The sequence below is a fragment of the Drosophila mojavensis genome, unplaced genomic scaffold, assembly GCF_018153725.1.
Source record: "Drosophila mojavensis isolate 15081-1352.22 unplaced genomic scaffold, ASM1815372v1 contig_16, whole genome shotgun sequence".
Lineage (NCBI taxonomy): Eukaryota > Metazoa > Arthropoda > Insecta > Diptera > Drosophilidae > Drosophila > Drosophila mojavensis.
The window spans coordinates 2,735,273-2,757,390 of NW_025318693.1; the positions used below are offsets into that span (position 1 = coordinate 2,735,273).

Genomic DNA, 22,118 nt, shown 5'->3' on the forward strand with positions numbered 1-22,118 from the left:
GTGAGTTCTTGAATGCAATTAGCAGAGCTTAAATATATAAATAGAAATAATAGGGACGGCAACTGCGTCGTTAGATAATGATTAAATAATTGAATCAGCTCAAGCCTGTATAGGGAAGTATCCTTACAGCCATCTACTCTCTCGGCACAGGTTTAATTAAACGCACAATGGCTTTGCCAAATTGCAAATTTAATTAAAAATTTGTGTCAAAAGCAAATACAAAACGTTTTGCTTGTTATCTTGATTTAAGGCAAAGCAAATTTGCGCAAATGTCCTGGCGAAGATGTTTTCTGTGTTTTCGGTGTGTTTCGGTGCTCTCTGTGTGCTTGGGCAAATGGAGTGCAAATTATGCCGGAAGTACGCCAAAAGCAACGCGCCTACCCCCCCGCCACTACTCGCCCCACAAAGTGTGCAACGCAAATTTGGCCAGCACAACACGTACTTCTACTTGCCGTTGCCAGCCAGATAAAACTTGTCGGCATAACTTTACTGCGGCTGCCAGCCTCACCCCCCCCCTCCCCTCTCTGCTCTGAATCTAATGCTTGGCGCGTGGCGACAGCGTTTAAAAGCGACGCCATTTCAGATAGTCGCGTGTTCTTTGGCGGCCTTGCAATGTTGCTTAGATTTTTGTTTCTGTTTTGTTTTTTGTGTTTTTTGGCGGACTTTGGTAGTTTCTGTGGTCAAACATTTATAGCTGATGTCTTGTTGCGCATTTTCTCATGTGCCACGGTCAATGCTCGCAGCGGACATTGGCGGCCTGACGTCAGCGGCCCACGCATAAATGTAGCAAAACACACACTCACAAAACATAAATAACGCTAAAACTCCGCCCCTTTTCAAGGCCAAACAATGGGCGCCAGTGTCGCGTGACGCAAAGAGGATATTGAGTTTTCTTTTGGGCGTCTTGAGCCAATTTCTATAATAATCACGTGTCTATAAAGCCAATTAAAGTTACCGTTAGAAAGCTTGCTATGGAAAGCTTTCACTTAGCAAAGGCATCAACCAGGCAAATCAAAAGTTATCGGAGCGGGCGGTTCAGGCATTGAAGGACGGCCTGAATTGGGGCCTCAATTAAAAAACAGATTTTGCTGCATTTAAATTGATTTAACAGACATGCTGATTTAGCTATAAAACTATAAAACTTACCCGGATTTTAAGCTATCAGTTAATATAAAATATTTATATGTTCTTGATGTTATTTTTTTTTTTAAATCTATACAATACATATTAAACTTTAAAAAAAATAATTGTATTTTTAATTCCTTAAATCAAAATGTATGCTTCCATCTATTCAATTCTCATGCTCTACACGTTCTACAATTGTCTTTGCCTACTATTAAATAATGTTATTACTTTCAATGCTAGTTTCTTAAATACCTTGCTAGTTTCTTATATGTATAAACAAGAATAATTGAAAAATTGACAAAAACAAAATTTTTAACATTTGTATTTCATATTTATTCATTTATTTATATTCATTTCATACTCATATTCATATTATTAGCTTTATCATATTTATTTATATTCAATAATATCGATTTTTAATATGTTTCTCGTATTTATCCATTTATTTTTATGAAAGTCTTAAATGGCCATGGGTTATTGGGTCATCGATAATTAAAATGTTAGATTAACAAATAGAATACAGCAATTTAATTAATGCACATTCTTGGCGCTTTGACTAGAGCTCGAACGGAAGTTGGGGTGTGCTGGTTAGGTCTGTCTACGGATCTATTCCCGGATCCGCTCAGAAACGTGTGATCTTGCTGTGCTCGGGTGAGGGCGGCAGGGAGCAGACGGAGGAGCGTGAGGGACTCTGCTGTGGGCGTGGCGGTGGACGTTGCGGATTGATATTGGCATTGGCCTGGCGAAGATTGGCAAAGAACTGCTGACGTCGTGGACCGCCGCCGCGCAGAGGCAACGTGGGTATCTCGCTGGGCGACTGATGGTTCACCTCCTCCTGCGAACAGTGACGCATAGCAGGATTTACACACTCATAAACGCTCTGAAAGAAGGAGATGTCAGGAGGCTGTCGAATGGCCTGCAATGGAAGAACTCACCTGCTCGGAGGAATACTGATTGTTTTGGGCAAAGGCCAGGGAGGTAAGCGAGGGCAGCGCCTGGGCAATATCCGAGCGTTCAATGCCCCGTACAATAAGGAACGCACGTGGTATGAGTATGCCCACCAGGACAGCCCAGCCGGTGGCCTGCAGTCCCAATGGAATGGCCGCATCCCGCCACTCGTCACCAAAGAGCGATAGGATGATCCAGGCGGTCCAGATGATCAGAATGAGCACGCCCCCAATCACGATCAGGATGCCCTCGCGGTAGTTGCGCTGCGAGCGATAGATGAACGGCACCAGGCTGACCAGACAGCAGAGCAGCAGGAAATCGTAGGCCATCAGGCCCCAGAGCCAGCGGCCGTAGTAGATGTTCTCACAGGAGACGCTCTCGGAGGCCATGTGCATGACCACCAGCAGCTGCACGGACATGCCCACCTGGACAAAGACGCTGAATATGCAGATGACGGCTTGAATGTAGCCATTGACATGGGAGAGGAATCCGCCCTCAGATCCGATCGAGGCCAGCATCACAGCACGGCAGAGCAGCAGCGAGAAGACAAAGCAGTAGACGAGCGTCATCAGGAACACCCGCACGGCACAGAGCGTGTTCAGGGTGTTCACATCCTCGTAGGTGACATGCGAGTTACGCTGCTCGCCCACATACTCCATGGAGAAGGGCACAAAGGAGCAGAAGACCAGGATGAGCGACAGCAGCAGTAGGATCGAGGTGACCGGATTGCCCTCAAACACATCGCCCAGCGAGATGCGCACCACAATGAATACCAGAATGGCCAGCGTGGCGATCAGGCCGAGAATGGCGGCCGTCAGGCCCGCTGCCACCCAGGTGTCCAGTTTGATGCGCCAGAACATGACGCTCTCGCCGTCGAAGACGAACGGATGGCGCCGATTGTCGCCCACCGTGTACTGGCAGTTGAAGACCAAGCCGAACTTCGTCTTCAGCTCCAGGCTGGTGTGATTGTCGCGATTGTAGTGGTAGTAGGTGGTCACGTTGGTCACAAAGTTCTGGGAGGCGATCTCGCGCAGCTCCATGCGCGACTCGCCCGTTATCACATCCAGAGTCTCCTGTTTCTTCTGGTACATCTGGAAGACCATGGACGTGGACAGCTTGCGCATGCGCAGCAGCGCCAACAGCTCCTGCGTGTCGTGGGGTCGCCGGTACTCGGGCGTGCGCCAGTCCTCGATGAAGTTGAGGAAGTTGAAGCAGCTCTCCAGCACATACAGGTCCTCATCGCGCTTGCAGTGCTTGGCCAGCGAGGCGCGCAGCCAGTTCATCAGATCAACGACGGGGCTGGCGAAGACTAGGACGCGCGAGGGCAGCACACTCTTGCCAATGAGCACCTCGTCGAGCTCCGTGGGCATCGGATCCAGGTCACCCGCTCGCAGCTCGATGTCATTCTCCATCAGAACGAAAGCCTTGTTAGGCAGCTCTGCAAAGAGCTTGTTGAGAACGAGAGCGGACTACCTCTTCAGGTCGGACTTACCCTCTAGGAATACCTGATCTGCACGGTCCGTGGGCACGGCAAACACCGTGCCGTTCTCCTTGAAGTGACTGGCCATCTTGTTGCCGAAGAGTATGTAGATGTTGTCGTCGCTCTTGAAGTGCATCAGGCACATGTGCTCCTGCCTGGCGGCATCCATGAACTCATTGTACACATCCAAGGTTTCGGTGACGATCTCCACGGAGGCGGTCTTCTCACCCCACGGCATCTGGTGCAGCAGATGCGCCACTTTGGGAAAGAGATGGGAACGCGTGCTGGGTATGGGCCACACATTGTACTCCAAGTCCCTGATTACCGATTCGAGGTGTCTGTACAGATCATAGTCTAGGAATATGCCCATGGAGTACTGAGTGCACTGCTGCAAGTACTGCACCTCCTGTATGAGCAGATTCTCAGCCAGGCTGGCATTGTCCACAGTTATAGCGCGAATGCCTGCGAAGAGGAATTTATATGAATAGGCATATAATGGCTTCCAAAAGTAACGGACCGAGCTAATAAATTAATAAATTAGTTTACTACAATATTATAATTCTACATTATCCCTGATGAGCATAGGCTATATAAAGTTTTCAAAACCGTTTAAATTGCATATGAATAAAATATTAATTAATAATTTAAATTTCAGATAGGACATTTTTTCCTTTAGCAGTAAAAGAAAAACAAGTAAGAAAGCTGTAGTCGAGACTGCTCGACTACGAGATCCCCTGAACCATTCGAGCAATAATTTTTCGCTTCTTTCTGCTTACACAAGACACACGCACACACACACAAACACACACACGCACACACACACGCATACACACACGCATACACACACATACACACACACGCATACACACACACACACATCCACGCACACAAGCACCCAAGCACCCCTTGCTATGAGACCTTAATTGTTTAATAGCTTCTTGTGAACATACGATCTTCATGAAACTTTTAGATTATGATTATAATATGGATATGCATGTATTTGCCAAAGCACAAGTCCTTAGTATTTGAAATACGTCATTTACAAATTTGAGGGTGAGGGGGTGAATTAGGGGACCTAGAAAAAAAATTCAAGTCTCTAGCTCTTATATCTTCTGAGATCAACGCGTTCAAACATACGGACAGACGAACGGACGGACAGACGGACAGAGCTAAATCGACTCAGCTCGTCATACTTTTTCACAAAACCATTACACCCTGATTTCCCATTTTCAATGGGTTCAGGGTTCAAAAATCGCTTTAAAAACTATAATATACTAATTACATAAAATTACTTAGATAAGAAGATCGTATGCCTACTTTTGAATAAAGTGTATCATCTTATAGGGGTAGTATTTGACCATCATATTACTTACCGACTTCAAAGTCAGCTGAGATGAGATTTGCCTGGTTCACGCGATTTATGACAAACATCGCCGAGACGGGATCACTGGTCAGCACACTCAGCATGACGTCGCCCTCGATGATTTGCACCAGCTCTGGCTGCGTGCGCACCACCTGCTCCCCAGCCGCATTGGTCAGTGTCAGTTGCAGTCCCGTTATGCAAATCTCTGGCACCAGGCTGCCCGCTGCAGTTGTGCTGCTGCCGTCGTCTGCCGTCGTGATGCTGCTGGCGCTGCTTGCGGTTCCTTCCGTCGTGGAGTAAATTAGAGGCGACAGCAGCTCGCCTGTGGTGCTGCTGCTGTACACGCTGGTCGTTGGTGGGGCCGCAGTGGTGCTGCTGATGGGCTGTGGTTTTGTAATGCGCAGCGGAGCCGCCTTCTTGGTGGGCGTGGCAGCGCCTGCTCCATGGCAGTGAGCTATGCAGCTTACGGTGATGAGCAGGCAAAATATCGCTGCAAAGATGGGAATTAATGAAATATCTCTTTATATAAACATATATACACTGCGCGTCATCAGGTTAGCGCCCCCCTTTACACTCAACCTCAAAGCTAAATAAAATCTAAACCAGCAGAGCTCCATCTTTGAAATTTTTTTACATTATACTCCATTTATTTCTCTTTAAAATACAAAAAGAATGGCTACTCTAACAATAAGGATTATTTTTTAATAATTTTTTTTTGTAAAATGTACAAAAAACATGTAACAAAAATTTGGTCATCAGATTAGCGCCCCCTGCGCTAAATTCAATTTATTTAAGTTAATTACCAAAAATAACACCTGTATTTTAAGCTATTGTTATTTTTAAGTAATATTAGTAGTGCGTAGTGCCGTTTTTTGTTTGAAATTACTTAAAAAATTCGATTAGGAATGGAATTATAAAGTTGTTCAATATTATTCAAGGATATGGTTGACCAAGCGTGTTCAGTACCTTCGATCAACTCTATCTTTGCACAATAATGCTTTTCGGACTCATATACTTTCCTGACCAACCATCCCCAGACGTTTCCAATGATATTAAGGTCGAGTGAGTATGGTGGCCACTCCATGAGATCAATTTTTTGGCCCTGAATCCAGGACTTCAGGGATCGGGCGGTCTGAATTGGGGCATTATCATGCTGGAAAATCTAATGCCGGTTATCAGACAGGTTACAGAAATGCGGAACAGCAGTTTTAAACACGATATTATGGTCCTATGCGTTCATGCGCGATGTCAAAAATTGAAGCTTGCAAGTGCTGTAGTAAGATATTGATACCTACACAAATGCCACACCACCCCCCCGCCGCAGCGGCTTGGAAACCATTCCAAATAATGTTCTTCTATGAGTAGGTCATGGATATAATAATTATATCCATCAGTTACTTCCAAATTCAAATTTTCTCATCAGAAAAGACAACATGCTGCCATTGGGTAGACCACGTCATATTCGCCCGGCCAAAATTAATGCGTATTTCTTTTCTCAGCATATCGACTGGTGTCTTTTTTTTTACATTCTGTTTCTTTAAGTAATTAACTTTCTTAATTGCTCTTTAGACCGTTGATAAGCTCGTCCTAACACTGATTTTAACCCTAATCTTGGTGGTCGATTCGTGGGAATTCGAAGCTTCTCGAACTAATGCTCTTTTATTTCCTTCAGAAATCACTTGATTATTGCCGCTTATATAGTTTTTTCCATAGTTTTCCCTATTTGTAAGAAAATTGCCACTTAGTTTTCTGTTTTTTCCTGATTTTTCAGTAATTTTATGGTTGCATAGTCTAGATTCAAAGTATGCCTCAATCTTTGATTTTCAACCAAAGATAAAACTGTTTCTTTACCCATACTATAAATATATTGAATACTTTGAGCTTCACAAAAAATTTGGTGAGTGTAATTGCCAAAATAAGCAAGATAATTACAATTGCATTTGGGGGCGCTAATCTGATGACGCAAAATAAGTGCACACATTTTTTGCGAAAATAGAGAAGGATAGAAAATAAAACATAACGGGTTTTCACTCGCGCTTTTTTTTGGTATGAGAGACATCTCATATGATGATAATGAAATAAAAAAAAAACCAAGAAGTTGTGTGCAATAGGCAAAGAGAAAAACGTAAAAGAAAATGAGTGTAAGGGGGGGCGCTAACCTGATGACGCGAAGTGTATATATAGTGAGTGCGCAATGCTTACCCCACTGAGTGGAACCACTCATTGCTTCTTCAGATTGTTGCTTTAAATATTTAAATTGAATACGAAATGCTCGCTTTGTATTCACTTCTCGTTCGATTCGTTCGCTGCACTCAACATTTATGGACAATTAGCAGGCTTTTATTATCGCAATCAAAACAAGTTGTCTGCGAGGAATGAAGAGAACAAAAAAACAATACATTTAATTGTGAAAATTAGCGCCGGAAAGCAAAACCAATATAGGATGGAAATGCGCTCAACTGCGTTTGGCGAATTGTTATGCATTTCGCTTTTAGTGCAGAATTTCAGCATTTGCCATGTCGCTTTGTCGTCGCACTCTTTGGGAGAGTGTTGCACTTTAATCGCATTAAATATTGTCGCACTAACACAAAGACGCACTGAAGACCACCCGCACCCACCCGCCCACACACACACACACACACAGTGGGAAAACTTTGGCACAATTGCCTTTGCACGCTTTTCATTCGTATCTGTGCAAAGTAATGCGGTGGCAAATATTTTAGTTTTCGTTTTCGTTTTAGTTTGAGTTTTTCATATTTTCATTTTATTTAAGGCGGCCAGCGGAAAATGTGGAAAGCAAGCCAAGCAAAAGGAAAATCAATAGGTATTTTCTACGGAAACTGTTATGGCCAGCAATGATATTCCATGCAAATTGGCTTGTTAATAGGGCCAACTTTTCCATTTTATTCATCTTCTTCTTAGTTTTAGTTTTAGTTTTATTTCAATCGAATCGATTATAGCTTGACAAACTTTTACAGATGTTTTTTCACTTCTGTCCAGAGTTCACATGTGTTTTCAGCTGCTCTGTGTTTTTCCCATTTTTTTTTTTTTTTTTTTTTTTTTCACTCCAACTATTAAAGCACATAAAATATAAAGAACGCTTCACTGATTTTGGGGTCAATTAAACGTTTTTCGTTTTATATTTGACCACTGAATGCCGAGCACAAAAACCATTCACATATATACTACATATATGTATGTATGTATATGTATGTGTGTGTATATACTATTTGATTTTCTCAACTCGGTTTTTTGTTATTTGAGAATGGACAATCAATTTGTGTTCCGCCTACGAACGGGTGCAGAACTGCAACTGCAACCTAATGTGGCACGGCACTGACAATTGTTAACAAACCGAGTCGCGTTGCAATTATGTTGTATTGAGCTTTGTTTCTGTGTCTTTTTTTGTATTTTTTATTTTATTTTATTTTTTCCGCTGAGCTCTCGAGTGCTATTTCATCAGCCACCCTCGTAGTGTTTTGCACCTGTTTTATTTGTTTTGTTTTGGCCAACTTGGCTTGGGCCAACAGCGAGCGTGCGTTGTTATGGTTATGCGCTCAACCTCGGAGGCTCACTCGTTTGAATATTTGAGTGAAAAGCTATTCATAATTACAAAAATCCACATTCTGTGACGTGCTCGAGCTGTGCTAACCCCTTTCCTGTTGGTCTTGTGGCCTGCCGGCTAAAGTTTGCAGTTCAAACATTGGTCATCACAATTAGGCGGCTGATTGAAGCAGGTTTTGAGTTACACGCACGCACAGCGACATGACGAGGGGGTTGAACATGGCCTCAAACTCTCTCCCTCTCTCTCTACTACAATAATAATATAATATATAAGGCTGCTAGTTACCAAATGGAAATTTCTATAAACTGTCAATTAAAAAAATAAAAAAAAAAAGTTTTTAGGAACAGCCAATAGATAGAAAAAAAATCGTTTATTTTCTAAAAGGAGAATTAAAGAAATAATTTAAATTAATCTATTTATTATTTGTGATTTTTTTTATAAAGAAAGAAATTAAAAAAAAAAATGAATTAATTTAATAGTTGTTAAGAAAAGGAACTTTTATTTTATTTTTATTTTATTTAATTTTTTTTAAATTTTTTTTTTATTTTATTTATTTTTTATTTTATTTATTTTTTATTTATTTTTTTCTTGAAAAGACTATCAATTTAGCTAATTAATTATTATTATTATCGACGGCTAAGGCTCCTGAAGTGGGGCTATTAAGTCAGTTAAGAATACAGCTTTCTTAACATTCCTCTAAGAAAACATTTTACTAAGATAAAATTCAATTTTCTACATAATGAAAGTAGTTTTCTCGCTATTCTTCTTCTTGCTTAACTCTTTGTATATTAATTTAAATGAAAAATCTGTTTATCTTCATTACTGCAGCATTTTCTCTGTTTTGCTATCTGTTTGCTGTTTTCCTTTGCATTCATTTGCATTCTGAATAAAACATAATTTATATATGTGCTGGAGCAGAAAAACAGCACAGTTGATTATATTTATATATTCCACGATTTTCCTATAAACGGCTCAGTGAATGAAGCGCACAAACAGCGCTTTAATGTTTCAATATAAATAGTTTGTCCCGCATGGGCCAAGTCCTTGACAAGTGTCCATGGCAATATGGGCAGCAGAGCGTGCTAAAATGCCCCAACGGGACATTGACATTTCTGGGCGCGCATTTCCGGCTTAGATTGTTTTGCATAACACTTTTAATTAATGTCAACACGAAAATGCAGCTGCAGTCAAGGCGATTCACTTGGCCCCGAGGCCCCAATATCATTGCATAAGTATAATTTGTTTGCTATTACTCTGACCCTCCGTCCGTCCGTCCGTCCGTTCGTCTGTCCGTCTGACCGTCCTTCTGGCTGCATGTCAAAGAGCGACTTTGGGCGCTTTAATTACAGTTGAGCGAGCCAAACAGTTGGCAGTATTTCGACCAAATGTTCAATTTGTTTATGCAATTTCCAGCAGAGAATTGCACTATGTAACCGAGCTGATAGGGAAAATACAAACGGTACCTCAGCCGTTAGTCGTTAGCCGTTAGTCGTTCACTTTACAGTTAGTCATTCATTCACGCGACCACGACCACGTCCATATATCAACTGTTTTGGCTGCAGCACTCGCTGCTGCACGGCAGAGCCGTAAGCCCATAAAAATGCAAGAGCTCAGTGCAGGGGGTGGAGCAGCGGCCCAGCGTTTGGTAGGCATTTATGCATACACTCGCTCACTCATACACACGCACCCACATATACACGCACATACACCCTCATTTACTCATTCACTCAGTCAGTCACTCACTCAGGCCTTCATTGGGCTTGTAATTATGCCTAGTTTTGGTGTCAGCTCTCTCTCACTCGTTCTCACTCTCTCTCTCTCTTTCTCTTTGCGCTTAGCCGTACATTCTTTGCAGTCAATATATTATGCAGTTATTAGTGACACCAAAGGGCATTACGTACCAGGTAGCCGGACAGCATATATGGGTCAGTTGTAAGCACCTACTAAGCGGGCAGCGGAAATACGCTTTGAAGCTGCCTGTCAAAAGAGAGAAACACATGTCAAATATTGTTTAAGCATGGGATGAATAATACCTTCCTTAAGTTTATTTTTAAACATACTGGAAATTGTGAAAATTAAGAAATAATAAAGTTAATTTATGCTACATTCGAAATATTTATTGCTAGAAATATGTAAAACTAGTTAATAGGAAAATAAACTATATTTGCATATTACTTATCCCATCTTAGATTCCAAATATTTTTGACATTGTGAAACTATTATTACTATTTTCCTGAATATTGATTTATATTTATTGATACATATTTTTTTTTCTTCTTTTTTATACCCAATTTTCTTAAAATAGTGTTGCTTTCTTATAGAGCTTAAAACACAAGAGTGATTACTGTTTTTTAAAACAAATTGAAGTGTGGTAATAACTAATGCAAAAAGAGGAAGAAGACTGGAATATATGGACGACTAATTGAAATGGCTATTATTATATTAAATTAGTATAAGGTGTCACGTAAAGATAATTGAAGATGAAGAGATCAAATGCTGATTAATTAGTAAATCAGACGTAATAAAAACGAGATCTTTTAATGGATAGAATATGATTAAGTACTTGATCTATTTAGTGAGTTTTCAAGCTGCTTATGGATGGTTGTGTATTATCAATAGGAGGAGCGTATATACGAAAGAGTATCGTAATGTTTTTCACGTATTTCATGCTGAGAATCCTATGTCTTACCTTGCAAAGGGGTACATCCCCTAGCAATACCACATCAAATTCTGCCTTTGTAAAGATCTATAAAAATAGCAAAGAATATCGACATTTCCTTTACTTGGTTTTTTGTATCATATCATTGCATCATACAGCAATCATTTATTGATTTATGTATTTTCCTGAGGCAATAAAACAAAGTCACGCATTGAACAAATTTCTTTCAGTAAAAAATATCCAAACGTTTTTTCGTGATCCCCACCTTCCCACTGCTTAGCACTTGACATTTAAAATTTTGTGCGATCCAAAAAAAAGTAAACCACAACGCAAGATGATCTCAGGAAAATTCAGTTGGATTGTTTAGTCTTGCTCGTCTTTTGGCATTCGTTCACTGTTTGTGAGTATGTGTGTGTATTGATGTGTGTGTGTGTGTGGATGTTTGCCTAGATTACTGACCATCGCCGGCACCTTTGTTCGAGTGTTGGGCTGGGAGCTTAGCCCTGGATGACTGGAGTGGCGCACGGGCTGTGGCGCTGCCAGAGAATTTCACCTCGCTGTCGTCATCACTGTACGAGGACATTTCATCAGAGCTGTATTGGAAATTGTCAATCTCAATCTCGTCCATGCTGTCGACCGGAGTGTCCATCTCGTCGACAGCATCAGCTGGAGTGGCATTGATTGGGGCGTGTGGCTTTGGCTTGGCGTTGCTGCAAGTCTTGTCGTGTGGCAAATTGGTGGAGCCGGAGCTTATCTTCTCGCTGAGATCCATGCTGCAGATGCCGGTCTGTGAGTTGTATTTCGGCTGCTCCTCCTTCATATCGCCCAGCTGCATCTGTGTGCAGAAGCGCTGTATTTGCCCCAACACTTCGCGCACACCCAGCTCCGAGGACTTGACATTGACGCTCTGATCCGATGACGACTGGTGATCCTCCGTCGCCTGCTGGTGTGAGGACTTCGAAGTGCTGCGACATGCACAATTATTCTGCTCCTTGACGCAATCGATTGGTGCTTTCTTCAGACTAGCATAGCCCAGCTTCCTGCCCGTCAGCTGCTTGCCGGCCTTCATGTTGAAGGTGGCCGCCTGCTTGGCAACTCTCGTGGTCGTCATCGCTGTCGCCTTCGCATTGGACATCGCTGGAGCCGGGGCCACTTTAGCAGACAGCTGATTGCCAGCAGTCAGTGTCTGCTGCTGGTAGAACATCTTGTCATATTCAGACTTCATGCACAGATACCGAAAGTGGCGTGTGTTCTCCTCTCCGTAGCGGATTACCTCTGCGTAAGGAAGCATAAGGATGCGTGACCCCGAAAGCGAAAGCAATAAACTCGAATAACCTACTGTTGGTAACCTCCGTTTGCAGTTTGCCCAAATTCTCATTGGTCATCTTGAGCTCGTTCGAGAAGCGTTCCATTTTGTTAGCTAGGTCACGGAAATTCCGCGAAATTACATCCGAAATGGTTGTCTGAAAGCGAAATGGATCTATCAGGATCAGTTGGCTGCAAGGCCAGCAGCCTGTGGATACTTACGCCAACGGCCTTTCTCACGGTCTGGCGTATGAGCTCGAAGAACTCCTCGGGATCCTCATCCTTCTCCTCCTCCTCCTCGGTGACAACGGTCCTCTGCATGCCGCCGCGCTGGCGCATATGCGCCGGACCACGTTGTTGCTGCTGTTGCTGTTGTTGGTGTTGCTGCTGCTGCTGATGTTGTTGCTGAAGTAATTGTTGCTGCTGGAGTTGCAGATGATGCTGCTGCTGGTGCTTCATATTCTGATGCGAGTGATGATGCATTTGCTGCATGTTCGTGTGGATGCTATTGTTGCTCGGCAAGTGCTGCTGTTGGTGTAGCTGGTGCTGTAGGGGATGTAGGGGATGTGGGGGATGCTGTGGGTGCTGCTGATTTGGATTCTGATGCGAATGGCCATGGGATCGGCGGCCATTCATCGAGTTGGCATTGAGCATTTGATCCTTGTCCGACAGTTCCGTGGGATTGGGATCCATCTCACAGTCTCTCGGCCCATAGGCCGTGCGCTGTGTCATCTGCAGTGGCATCGCCTTGCCATACGGATGCCCGTGCCCATGTGGACGAGGATGGCAGTTGGCCTTGCTCTCTGCGGGCACAAAGTGCACCTTCGCCGGCTGGCCGGTCAGCGGCTGCCGAGCGCTAGGCTTGCTCCGCCGGTTCGACAGCGATCCGTAGCTGGCCATCTGGGTGGACGCCTGCTGGAGCTGCACCGGCAGCTGACCCGACTTGGCCGGATGGGTCATCACGGCACTGGGCGCTGCGCGCATATTCGTGGCGTTCAGTGGCACATTCGTAGTGATGTAATAATCGTTGGCAGTCACGTAGCTGCGCTGGGTGCGAGCGTCCCCCTGGCGCGAGGAGTTCACGCGCATGGCGGCCGTCTTGGTCATGCCCGGTTGCGGGATGACCTGCAGTCGGGCCGGCTGCATGGGCTCCAATTTGGTGCCATATACCTCTTCGATGGGCTTACGTCGGTTAGCGCGCACCATCCCTAACAATTTGCCTATAGATCCTTGCAATGGAACTGAAACTTACCGCCAAAAGGTAAAACACAATTTGAAATGCAAAACAAGATCTCCTTGTGGTATTTTCATCAATAATCCCCTTTTTTCTGAGGGGGTCTCCTTAATACACAAAGTTCTTGTTACTTGTAAACTGAAATGTTGATAAATGTATAAAAATTTTTATTGTTTTGCATTTGTATATATCCAACTGACTGCTAAGGTTAAATGATTTGACATATTCAAAGGGAACGAATTTTGATGCTCCACTCAGAGCTAGCTGAGATTCGAAAGAACAATATTCGAATATTTATTTCAAATTAATTGAAACTGAAATGAAATCTGAATACCATAAATATTGAAGAAAATTAAATAGATATTGTAAATTCATCAAATCAAGCATCAGTTTATTTCGAGTATTCCAATTAAGTCGAACACTTTGGATCTCTGTGCTTTCGTCAATTTTTGCTGGCTCATTTGCAAAGTCAATGACATGAGTCGAAGTTCAATGTTTGCTGTCAACCATTTTGCCGGAAATGTTTGTTTGATTTTACCAAATCAAAATGCTAATGAGCTCAGCTGCTTTGGTGCTTGGCGCTTGGTGCTTCGCGTTTGGCGCTGATTGCGATGTGTAAAGCGGTTGGCTTGCTCGGTTGAGTCCCATGGATTGGCGTAGATAAATATGCGCGGCATACCAATATGTGCAAGAAATTTATCAGATTGTTTACCTTTGAACTCTGCTCGGCAGCTGGTTGTATCGGGCGTTGGGGCTCGTCAGCTGCTGGACGCATCTGGAATTTTTAATGTTTGCCTAAGTGGCGGTACACTTTCGACATGATAGCTTTAAGGCAGCCAAATTCGAAACATCATAGAATGCCTGCGGATACAGACGCTCACGATTTTGGTGGTAACGTAATTGGGTCAGCTGACTGTTGTTGTGTTGTTGTGCTAGTTGCTGCCTTGAGTTGCTATGAAATCAAAACCATTCCACATGCGGCATCATTTTGATTCTTTGCTCATTATGCAAATTGCGCATACGACGTGTTCGCTGCTGGGCAACTGCTGGGCGCCGCACTATCACGCATTGCTGTCTCTGTGTGTGTGTGTGTGTGTGTCTGCGTCAGTGTCTGTGCATATAATATAGTTGGCAAGCTGTTGCATGCGATGCGCAAGGACAAGACATACGCACATGCAGAGTAAGGCTTACAGTCACTCTTAAAAGAATACGCACGTGCAATAAATATAAATGAATTCGAATCATATATATATAAGTAACTTTTGATTGAGCTATATTTTACAATGATCTGAAGAAAGTTTTGTGTGCTAACTATGTGTTTCATTGGTTAACATACTTATTGCTCACACTGTACCCACATCTGTATAAGTATGGAGTCGAGTCGTGTCAAGCATTGCCAACAACAGTCAACATTTTGATGACTTATGATTTTCAACGACTGTCTGGTGTGCACCACTGGAGCTGCCAGTGGTTCGAACGCCTTGCTGCAGCTGACCACAATAGCCGCTGTCTGCCGGAGATGCGGTGCTCCGTTGCCTTGATGTGCAATTGTTCAGTTCCACTGCAACACTTTGTGCCTCATCATCGCACTCATAAGCGTGCACTCTATAGCTTTATTTGCATATGTCGGTTGCAGCTGTGCTGAGGCTAAGCATGTGTGCAGACATTATCCTTGTCATGCCAAATGCTCTACTTATTATAATCAGCTTCAGCTTCAGCTTCAGTTCCCTAAATGAGGACTGCTGATTACATTCGCCGGCTTTGTGGGCAAATTAACTGTTGCGCCCGGGAGTGGGACAGCTGTGTCAGGAGTGACCCGCACGCGCTGGCATTTAAATAGATATTATTCATAAACAGTCATAAATAACGCATACTTAATTCTGTGGGACCGAGAGCGCATTAGACAGGCTTAAGGCACCAAAACTCTCATGATGCATACTTAACATTCCAAGTTTACACCATAAATCCAACAGAATGCGTACAAAACACAAGTCCAGCCAGTAATTTGTCGCGTGTTAAGTCTTAAGCAAAGAAAATAAATAAGTACATGGCGAATATTTGTACGAATATATATATGAATATATTTGTATATATAAATTCACTCTATGAGCTGCCCAATTAGCCGGTGGAGACTCATGTGAGTCTCACACAGATGCATAAATTTATCAGATGTCGTCAAGATCAACATATATATCATCGTGCAACACCCACGCACTCCGACGTCTTACAAACATACATGTATGTTGTTTCTTATTTCTGTTTATACTTATCTTGAAATCATGCTGTGGGGTCTATTATTCTTGATGAAATTTGTAATTATATGAATATGAATAAATAAAAAAATAAGAATAAAGAATAAAAAAATTAAAATAAAATAAAAATACAAAATAAAAAAATACTAATAAATAGATATTTCAATAAATAAGAGCTATTTTCAAATAATTATTAATTATGCCGTCAGGCATTACCGACCGCAGAATACTTATTCACATTGTAGATACATCCGACATAGCTTCCTGGTGTAGTGTGATCAAGCCGAGTGTACACACATTCCAAATTTGAACTGTCTAGCACTTCAATTATTCTGGTCTTTGAGATACTAAAAAATACATTTTACAATTCGAAGATATATAAGAGTATATAGTTTTAGTATATAATTTTGTATATAATATAGAAGCATATAACCAATAAACTCTTATTTCTTACGTGAATGAATGTAAAAATACGCATTTAATAAATTTACATAAAAATAGCAAAGTAAATTCTTTCTTTAAAACATTTATGCAATTGTAATTAACATATTTTCTTAAGTTGCTGTCGAGGGTATGACAAAGCTGACGCCAGATATATTTATATTTAGTGTATATATTTTACAATTTCTTCAGTATATAATCGCTTCACGTGTGTGGCCAGAAGAAGTGTATAAATTTACTCGCTCGTATTTGTTTAATTTAAGCGCTCTTTATTGTTGTTGCTCGACTGTTGCTTAAAGCATTCCCCACTTGACAGGCGAACATGACGAGTGTCGGCATTCATTGCCGTCGTCTCATTTCGCTGTGCTTTATGACTAAATGTGCGTAATAAATAAATACAACAATAATAAATTTACCAACTGAATATTGGCAAAAGTAAAATAAAAAAAAAAAAAAAACAGAAAAAAGCGAACACTTTGATTATTTATGTGTTGCTGCCAAAGTTTTCGAATTGAGTCAAAATGCGATATTCATAAACGCAGCTGTTGCCATTTTGTATGCAATAACAAATTGCTTTGTTCAACTCTGATTGTTGACGATTATTTGTATTTTGATGGCTTTTTGTCACGCATTCACAATTTAAAGCAGAATCAAGAGCAGCTGGTGAGTTCTGCTCGCACTGCATATCACTAAATAAGTGGGAATATGTTTTGCCTTTAAGATTTTTGTCCACTGATCTTTTGCCTGGCTGATTTGCATGGATCGCCTGAAATGAAATTGAATGCGTTGGTATTTGGGTCAACATATTTGCGTCTCTCAAATCAATTAAACGCATAAATATAAATATGAGTAAAAACAAAAACATGACGGACTACGAAATGTTTCACAAAAACACGAACCAAACGAAATGTTTACATTTTAATTTTACGATCATTTCAAACATAAAACATTTATTTCAATTTTTTAGATGTGTTTTTCCAATTAGCAGATCTATAATTAGAAATCATAGAAAAAAGTTTATGTTAGAAGTCGAAATAAATATTAATTTTAGCTCTTTCAATTGTTTAGTGTTTCAATTGTGTGTATTAGCCACAATTTGATAAGAAAGCTTTCGCTCGAGCATCGTGCTGCAATGTTGCTATGCAAAAAGCTTACGCATGTTGCTGGGCAGCATTTGTGTTGCTCAGCAAATGTTGCTGGTGGCCACGTTGACAACTCAATTAAATAGTTGAATTATTACAAATGTTGACTACAAAGTACTTAAGGCACTTAACATGTCAACGCGCATCCTCATTATCAAGTGCAGTGGCAGCCACTGACGTGCAACATTCAAGTGCAGCGGCAACACGTTAGCGCGCAACATGTGCGAAAACCAGTCGGGCAACATAAACAAAAAACAGCTGTTCAGATTACTGGCTCAGTTTCGGGCGCCGGCAAAGCTTTCTGAAGTGAAATCAAGCAGCAGCGCACAGCGACGTCAACGCTGCACAGTGGACTCACAACAGTGAAACTAGAATTATATCATTTTTTCATATACACTACAATAAAATAAAATTACAAAAAATTTTAATAAGATTATATATTATATACGTACATAAATACTAAGCTAAAATTTTAAAAGAAAGATAATTAATTAATATTAATATTAAACAATATTAGTATTTTACAAATTTATTAATTTAAAATATTTAAAAATTAGTCATTTTATAAATTTAGAATTCATAAATAATTTAATCAACTCATATTTGTTGTATGCATATTTACTGAAATAAAATTTAAAAAATTAGTAACTATATTTTAAAGCTTAATATAAATTAAACTAACAATTTTTAATAAATTGCAAACAATTTTAAATCAAATATTAATACTAAATTTTAAAAAATCATTATTTTTTTTAAACAATTTAATTATTTGAAAATATATATAGTATTTAATAAGAATATTTATATTATACATTATTTATAATAGGATATATCATTTTTCGACACAACATATATAGAATTAAGACTGTAAACAACACATAATAAACTAAACAATTTCATAGACAAAGAGAAAAGGCATATAATTCACTTGAACGTAATTTTCTAGCTTTCTTCTGCGTGGCCACTGTGCTTTGACGGCAGCAGCAGCAACATCAGCAGCAGCAGCAGAAGCAGTAACGGCAACAGCAAACAGGAAAATCCGCACGACGATGCCACACAGCAGTTCAGTTCAATGCGAAATTGTGAATGAGCCAGACGGCGAATAGCTTACGTCCCGAAGTGCCAAGACTCTTGTGTGCGGAATATCGCGAAGTATTATTCGTAATAGGCACAAATGAAATGTGGACGTGTTTTATGTTTAAGACTTAACTGGAGCCACAACCTTCGGCAAGCAAGCCGAAAGAAACGGCCAAGTGTAGTTGGCAATTGACAATTGGCAGCGGAAGGATATTGGCTAAAAGCTAATTGACCGCAACAAGATCAAGATTTATGCGCGCGTGCGATTCGTGAAACGTGGCCAAAAAAAAAATAAAAATAAGACGAAAATATTAAAAACGGTGTCAAATCGAGTGTCGCTGTAAACAAGGTTAACAATTAATTGGCCAACTCGCGTGTGCATCGTGCAGAGAAGAATGTGCAGACAGCCGACAGACAGACTGTGAGCTGCAGCTCGTCAAAAGCCCCGATAAGAAGAAGACAAACCGCGCGGCAACGGGTGAAATTTTTGCGTGCCAAAAAATTTACAAAACTCAAGTGCAATTCACAAGTGGTTCGTGCAAATTGGCGGCACTTGTTTAACACTTTGCAACTCAGGCCCAATTGCAATTGCAAGCCAAGCGGCAAACACACATCGAATTGCAATTGCAATTTGAATTCATGCCCCGGCAAATAGTTGAGTGAGTATTGCGCAATTATCAGCTAAGCGTCGTGCCTCGGACTCTTAAGTATCTATTCAATTTACATATACATATGTATGTGTATATTTAGTTGACAGTGATAAATCTTAACATTTGCAAGAGTCATTCGATTTATTACAATTATTGCCACAGAGTTATTTCTGTATATCAATCTGCCTTGCAGTTGATTTAATTAATACGCCTCTAAGTGCTCCCCGTCTGCGGCTCAAAGTAATTTTCCAAAAGTATTTTCACTATGCACTTGGATATAAATCATGTTGTAATTTCCCTATGCATTTCGAGTCGAGTGAAAACTTACATTCGCAATTTATGCGTGTGCTTCCCCCAAGTGGGGGCATTTTGCATTTTTGATCAAACACACATTGTTATTGTAAACGGGAATTTGTGGAATTTCACAGCTAAATGCAGGCAAATTAATTGCTGAATGCAATATGCCAATGTGCATAAATATCGAATGAGATGAGAGATATGAGATTTACGTTATTTTAAACACTCTCTGAATAAATAAACTAATTAATTTAATGCAATCACTTGAACGGCAATTAACTCTTAATTGCAAACGGCAAACATTTGTTTTCATTTTTCAAATATATATACATATGTGTGTGCGTGTGTGTGTGTGTGTCGAATCGAAGCAACTTCTCATTGATTGTGTCACAAAGAACATTGTCAGCAGTTCGATTTAATTTAAAACTTTTTAATTTGACTTGTTCAGTTGGGGCTGAAAAATTCATTGTCCATTGCAATGGCTGAGGCAATGCAGTGAAAGCAAATGTTAATTGAATAAACCATGGCAAAGTTTTATCAACTTGGTGACAATTTTCAGTTCATTTGATCAGACAAAATCAAATAGTTTCCATCTCTGCTGAGATGCAGAGCAAAAACTGTGCCAAACTATGGCTGCCACAGCTCACAAACAAAATCGAGCAGAAACATTCCACACTGCAGAAGTTTCTGAGGCTTTACCAATGTCTTCGCAATCAATTAAGCATAAGTAATTAATGAACGATGGCCAGTGCTGCTAGATACCATAAAGTTCAACGATAGTGATAAGGTTTCTATAAATTTGTAGCTCTTAGCAGCGCAGGGAACCGAAGACAAATTAAGGCTGCTCCACACTTTCTAGCCACATGCAGAAAAGGCAGCAAATAGAAAAACTTCATTGCCACCCCAGCATCGGCAGAGTTCAAATGTCAGTTATGGGCATGGGTGGAAACTCTAACCCCACAAGTCTGAGCACTGTCGCTCGCCCTGGCCCCTATATCATGTGTCCATGTGGGTCAGTTCGGTGTCCAGATTGTGATTGATCTGCGTTTAATGCCATTTTGTTGTTGAACGGAAGCGTAAAAATGGTTCGCTTTGAGCGATGACACGCACAAATCTCTGCCTGGGGATTTTTTTTTCTTTTTTTTTTTTTCTTTTTTTGAGAGAAAGCTGGACGACTTTGGGGCAAGTCGGAGTCTGTGAGGTTTGACGGAGCTGTTATGCGATACACATGCTCGACATATTTATGAAGTTGTTAGCTGGACGCGAGGCGATGCGCACATGCAATACGATGCTGGCAGCATATGTGAAGTTGTCCTTCTTTTTTTTTTTGGCAGGAGAATACTGAATCACTTACACGCACACACACACACACAGACAGAAAGAGAGTTTTGGGTTAGCTAATCATGCGGTTTTTTGTACAACATTCTGTCAAGGGTCTAAAGCGGCGGCTCATTGTGTGGAAGTATGTGGGCGTGGCCGTGTGCGGCAATGTTGATAGGCCGAGCGCTGATTTACAGCAGCTGTGAAATGCGCATAAATATGTCATCAAGCATGAAAAATCGGGCATTCCCGAATACGCTTACATTTTGACAAAAATTTAAAACTTTTTATAGAGCAGAACAGATTCCAAAGAAATACAGAGATTGTTTGAGAAACTTTTAGAGGGAGATGCTTTGGGCGCAACGCATAAGAAAAACCGCAAAACATTCACTGCAGACTACAAATCCGATAAGTATGTTTCCCGGAATACCCCACACTATGAAAGACATAGCATAAGCCTTGGTAAGCAGCCACTCAAGTTGAAAAATTAAAGCCGAGCCGAGCAGTGAGCCAAGTCAATTCACAGCAGCCATCGCCGCAGTTGCCGAGATGTATGCAATGGCAATACCAGCCGGATCACGTATGAACGAGCATACCCACACACACACACACACACATAGCCACTCCTATTGCGGCTTATAGTAATATTCTCATACCCATAAAGTAATAGAAATACGTGCGTGTAAAATTGCAAATGGTATTTGTATTTAAGCATTTTCCATTTGCTTTGGCATATTTCAGTTCTGTGATTTTCAATTTTTCCTCAATGCTTGAGCCGTGGGTCTTCCACATTTGCATTTCTGATTATGCGCTTATAGCCTTAGTAGCTACTTAAGTTCATATAAGACTACTACTTATGCTTAGCTGGAAAATATCTTGGCAGTTGTCGACTATTTTATCGCATATATTTGAATAAAAACTCACTTCTCTAGCAGAATGAAAACTTCAAATTCTTGTCTAGTTTTCCTTCTGCGCTTCGGCAATTACTTGACAAATTTGATCAGTCATTGACTGCACAACTGACTGACAAAACAGGAAGTAGTCTATTACACAACCCACATCTCCCAACAGACACACACAGTCTGTATCCAAACTGTCTGTCAGCTTCCGCCAGGTCTTATCTCTGTTCAGAGAAATGGGCTCAACTTGAGTCTGTCGTTGATTTGTGACACCTAATTGAATTTTCCGTGCAATCAATTTGTCGATGCTTTAAACTAAGTGTAACTAATTTGTTTGTTCAAATTAAATTACCCAAGAGAC

The 22,118-nt window shown here is 41.0% G+C and overlaps 3 protein-coding genes across 6 annotated transcripts in view; 1 reads left to right on the forward strand and 2 right to left on the reverse strand.

The window, feature by feature from the left end:
* Window positions 1–1,547: 1,547 nt before the first annotated feature.
* Window positions 1,548–10,022, reverse strand: LOC6573662 (protein bride of sevenless). 3 transcript variants are annotated; one of them, XM_015167059.2, is made up of 6 exons: window positions 9,945–10,022; window positions 7,119–7,282; window positions 4,927–5,406; window positions 3,566–4,015; window positions 2,061–3,511; window positions 1,548–2,005 (listed from the first exon to the last, which is right to left on the reverse strand). In XM_015167059.2, exons 2-6 carry the CDS (start codon window positions 7,138–7,140, stop codon window positions 1,748–1,750), a joined length of 2,661 nt encoding a protein of 886 aa, XP_015022545.1. In that variant the 5' UTR covers window positions 7,141–7,282; window positions 9,945–10,022; the 3' UTR covers window positions 1,548–1,747. The 3 variants fall into 3 exon arrangements, with proteins under 3 accessions (XP_015022545.1, XP_015022546.1, XP_001999728.1); XM_015167060.3 differs by lacking the exon at window positions 9,945–10,022 and adding an exon at window positions 8,161–8,262; XM_001999692.4 differs by lacking the exon at window positions 9,945–10,022 and adding an exon at window positions 8,144–8,245.
* A 1,237-nt stretch (window positions 10,023–11,259) lies between these two features.
* LOC6573661 (myb-like protein Q) lies at window positions 11,260–13,896 on the reverse strand. Its single transcript, XM_032733781.2, has 3 exons — window positions 12,668–13,896; window positions 12,480–12,603; window positions 11,260–12,415 (listed from the first exon to the last, which is right to left on the reverse strand). The coding sequence occupies exons 1-3, from the start codon at window positions 13,649–13,651 to the stop codon at window positions 11,592–11,594; spliced, it is 1,932 nt and encodes a 643-aa protein (XP_032589672.1). The 5' UTR covers window positions 13,652–13,896; the 3' UTR covers window positions 11,260–11,591.
* Window positions 13,897–18,572: 4,676 nt separating this feature from the next.
* Window positions 18,573–22,118, forward strand: part of LOC6573660 (cardioacceleratory peptide receptor) — a 48,460-nt gene continuing 44,914 nt past the window's right edge. For both annotated transcript variants that reach the window (XM_001999690.3, XM_032729298.1), the window contains exon 1: window positions 18,573–19,250. The gene's annotated coding sequence lies outside the window, so the exon portion shown is untranslated. The remainder of the gene's footprint in view (window positions 19,251–22,118) is intronic.

Bases quoted from the DNA above. Each gene is read 5' to 3' on its own strand.
- LOC6573662 (XM_015167059.2), bottom strand. From the start codon at position 7,140: ATGAGTGGTTCCACTCAGTGGG. The intron at 4,016-4,926 runs GTAAGTAATATG...TCCTCTTCGCAG, and splicing joins CTCAGCTGACTTTGAAGTCG to GCATTCGCGCTATAACTGTG. The intron at 2,006-2,060 runs GTGAGTTCTTCC...TCCTTCTTTCAG, and splicing joins ATCAGTATTCCTCCGAGCAG to AGCGTTTATGAGTGTGTAAA.
- LOC6573661 (XM_032733781.2), bottom strand. From the start codon at position 13,651: ATGGTGCGCGCTAACCGACGTAAGCCCATCGAAGAGGTATATGGCACC. The intron at 12,604-12,667 runs GTAAGTATCCAC...TTTCGCTTTCAG, and splicing joins CCGTGAGAAAGGCCGTTGGC to ACAACCATTTCGGATGTAAT. The intron at 12,416-12,479 runs GTAGGTTATTCG...TTCCTTACGCAG, and splicing joins GCAAACGGAGGTTACCAACA to AGGTAATCCGCTACGGAGAG.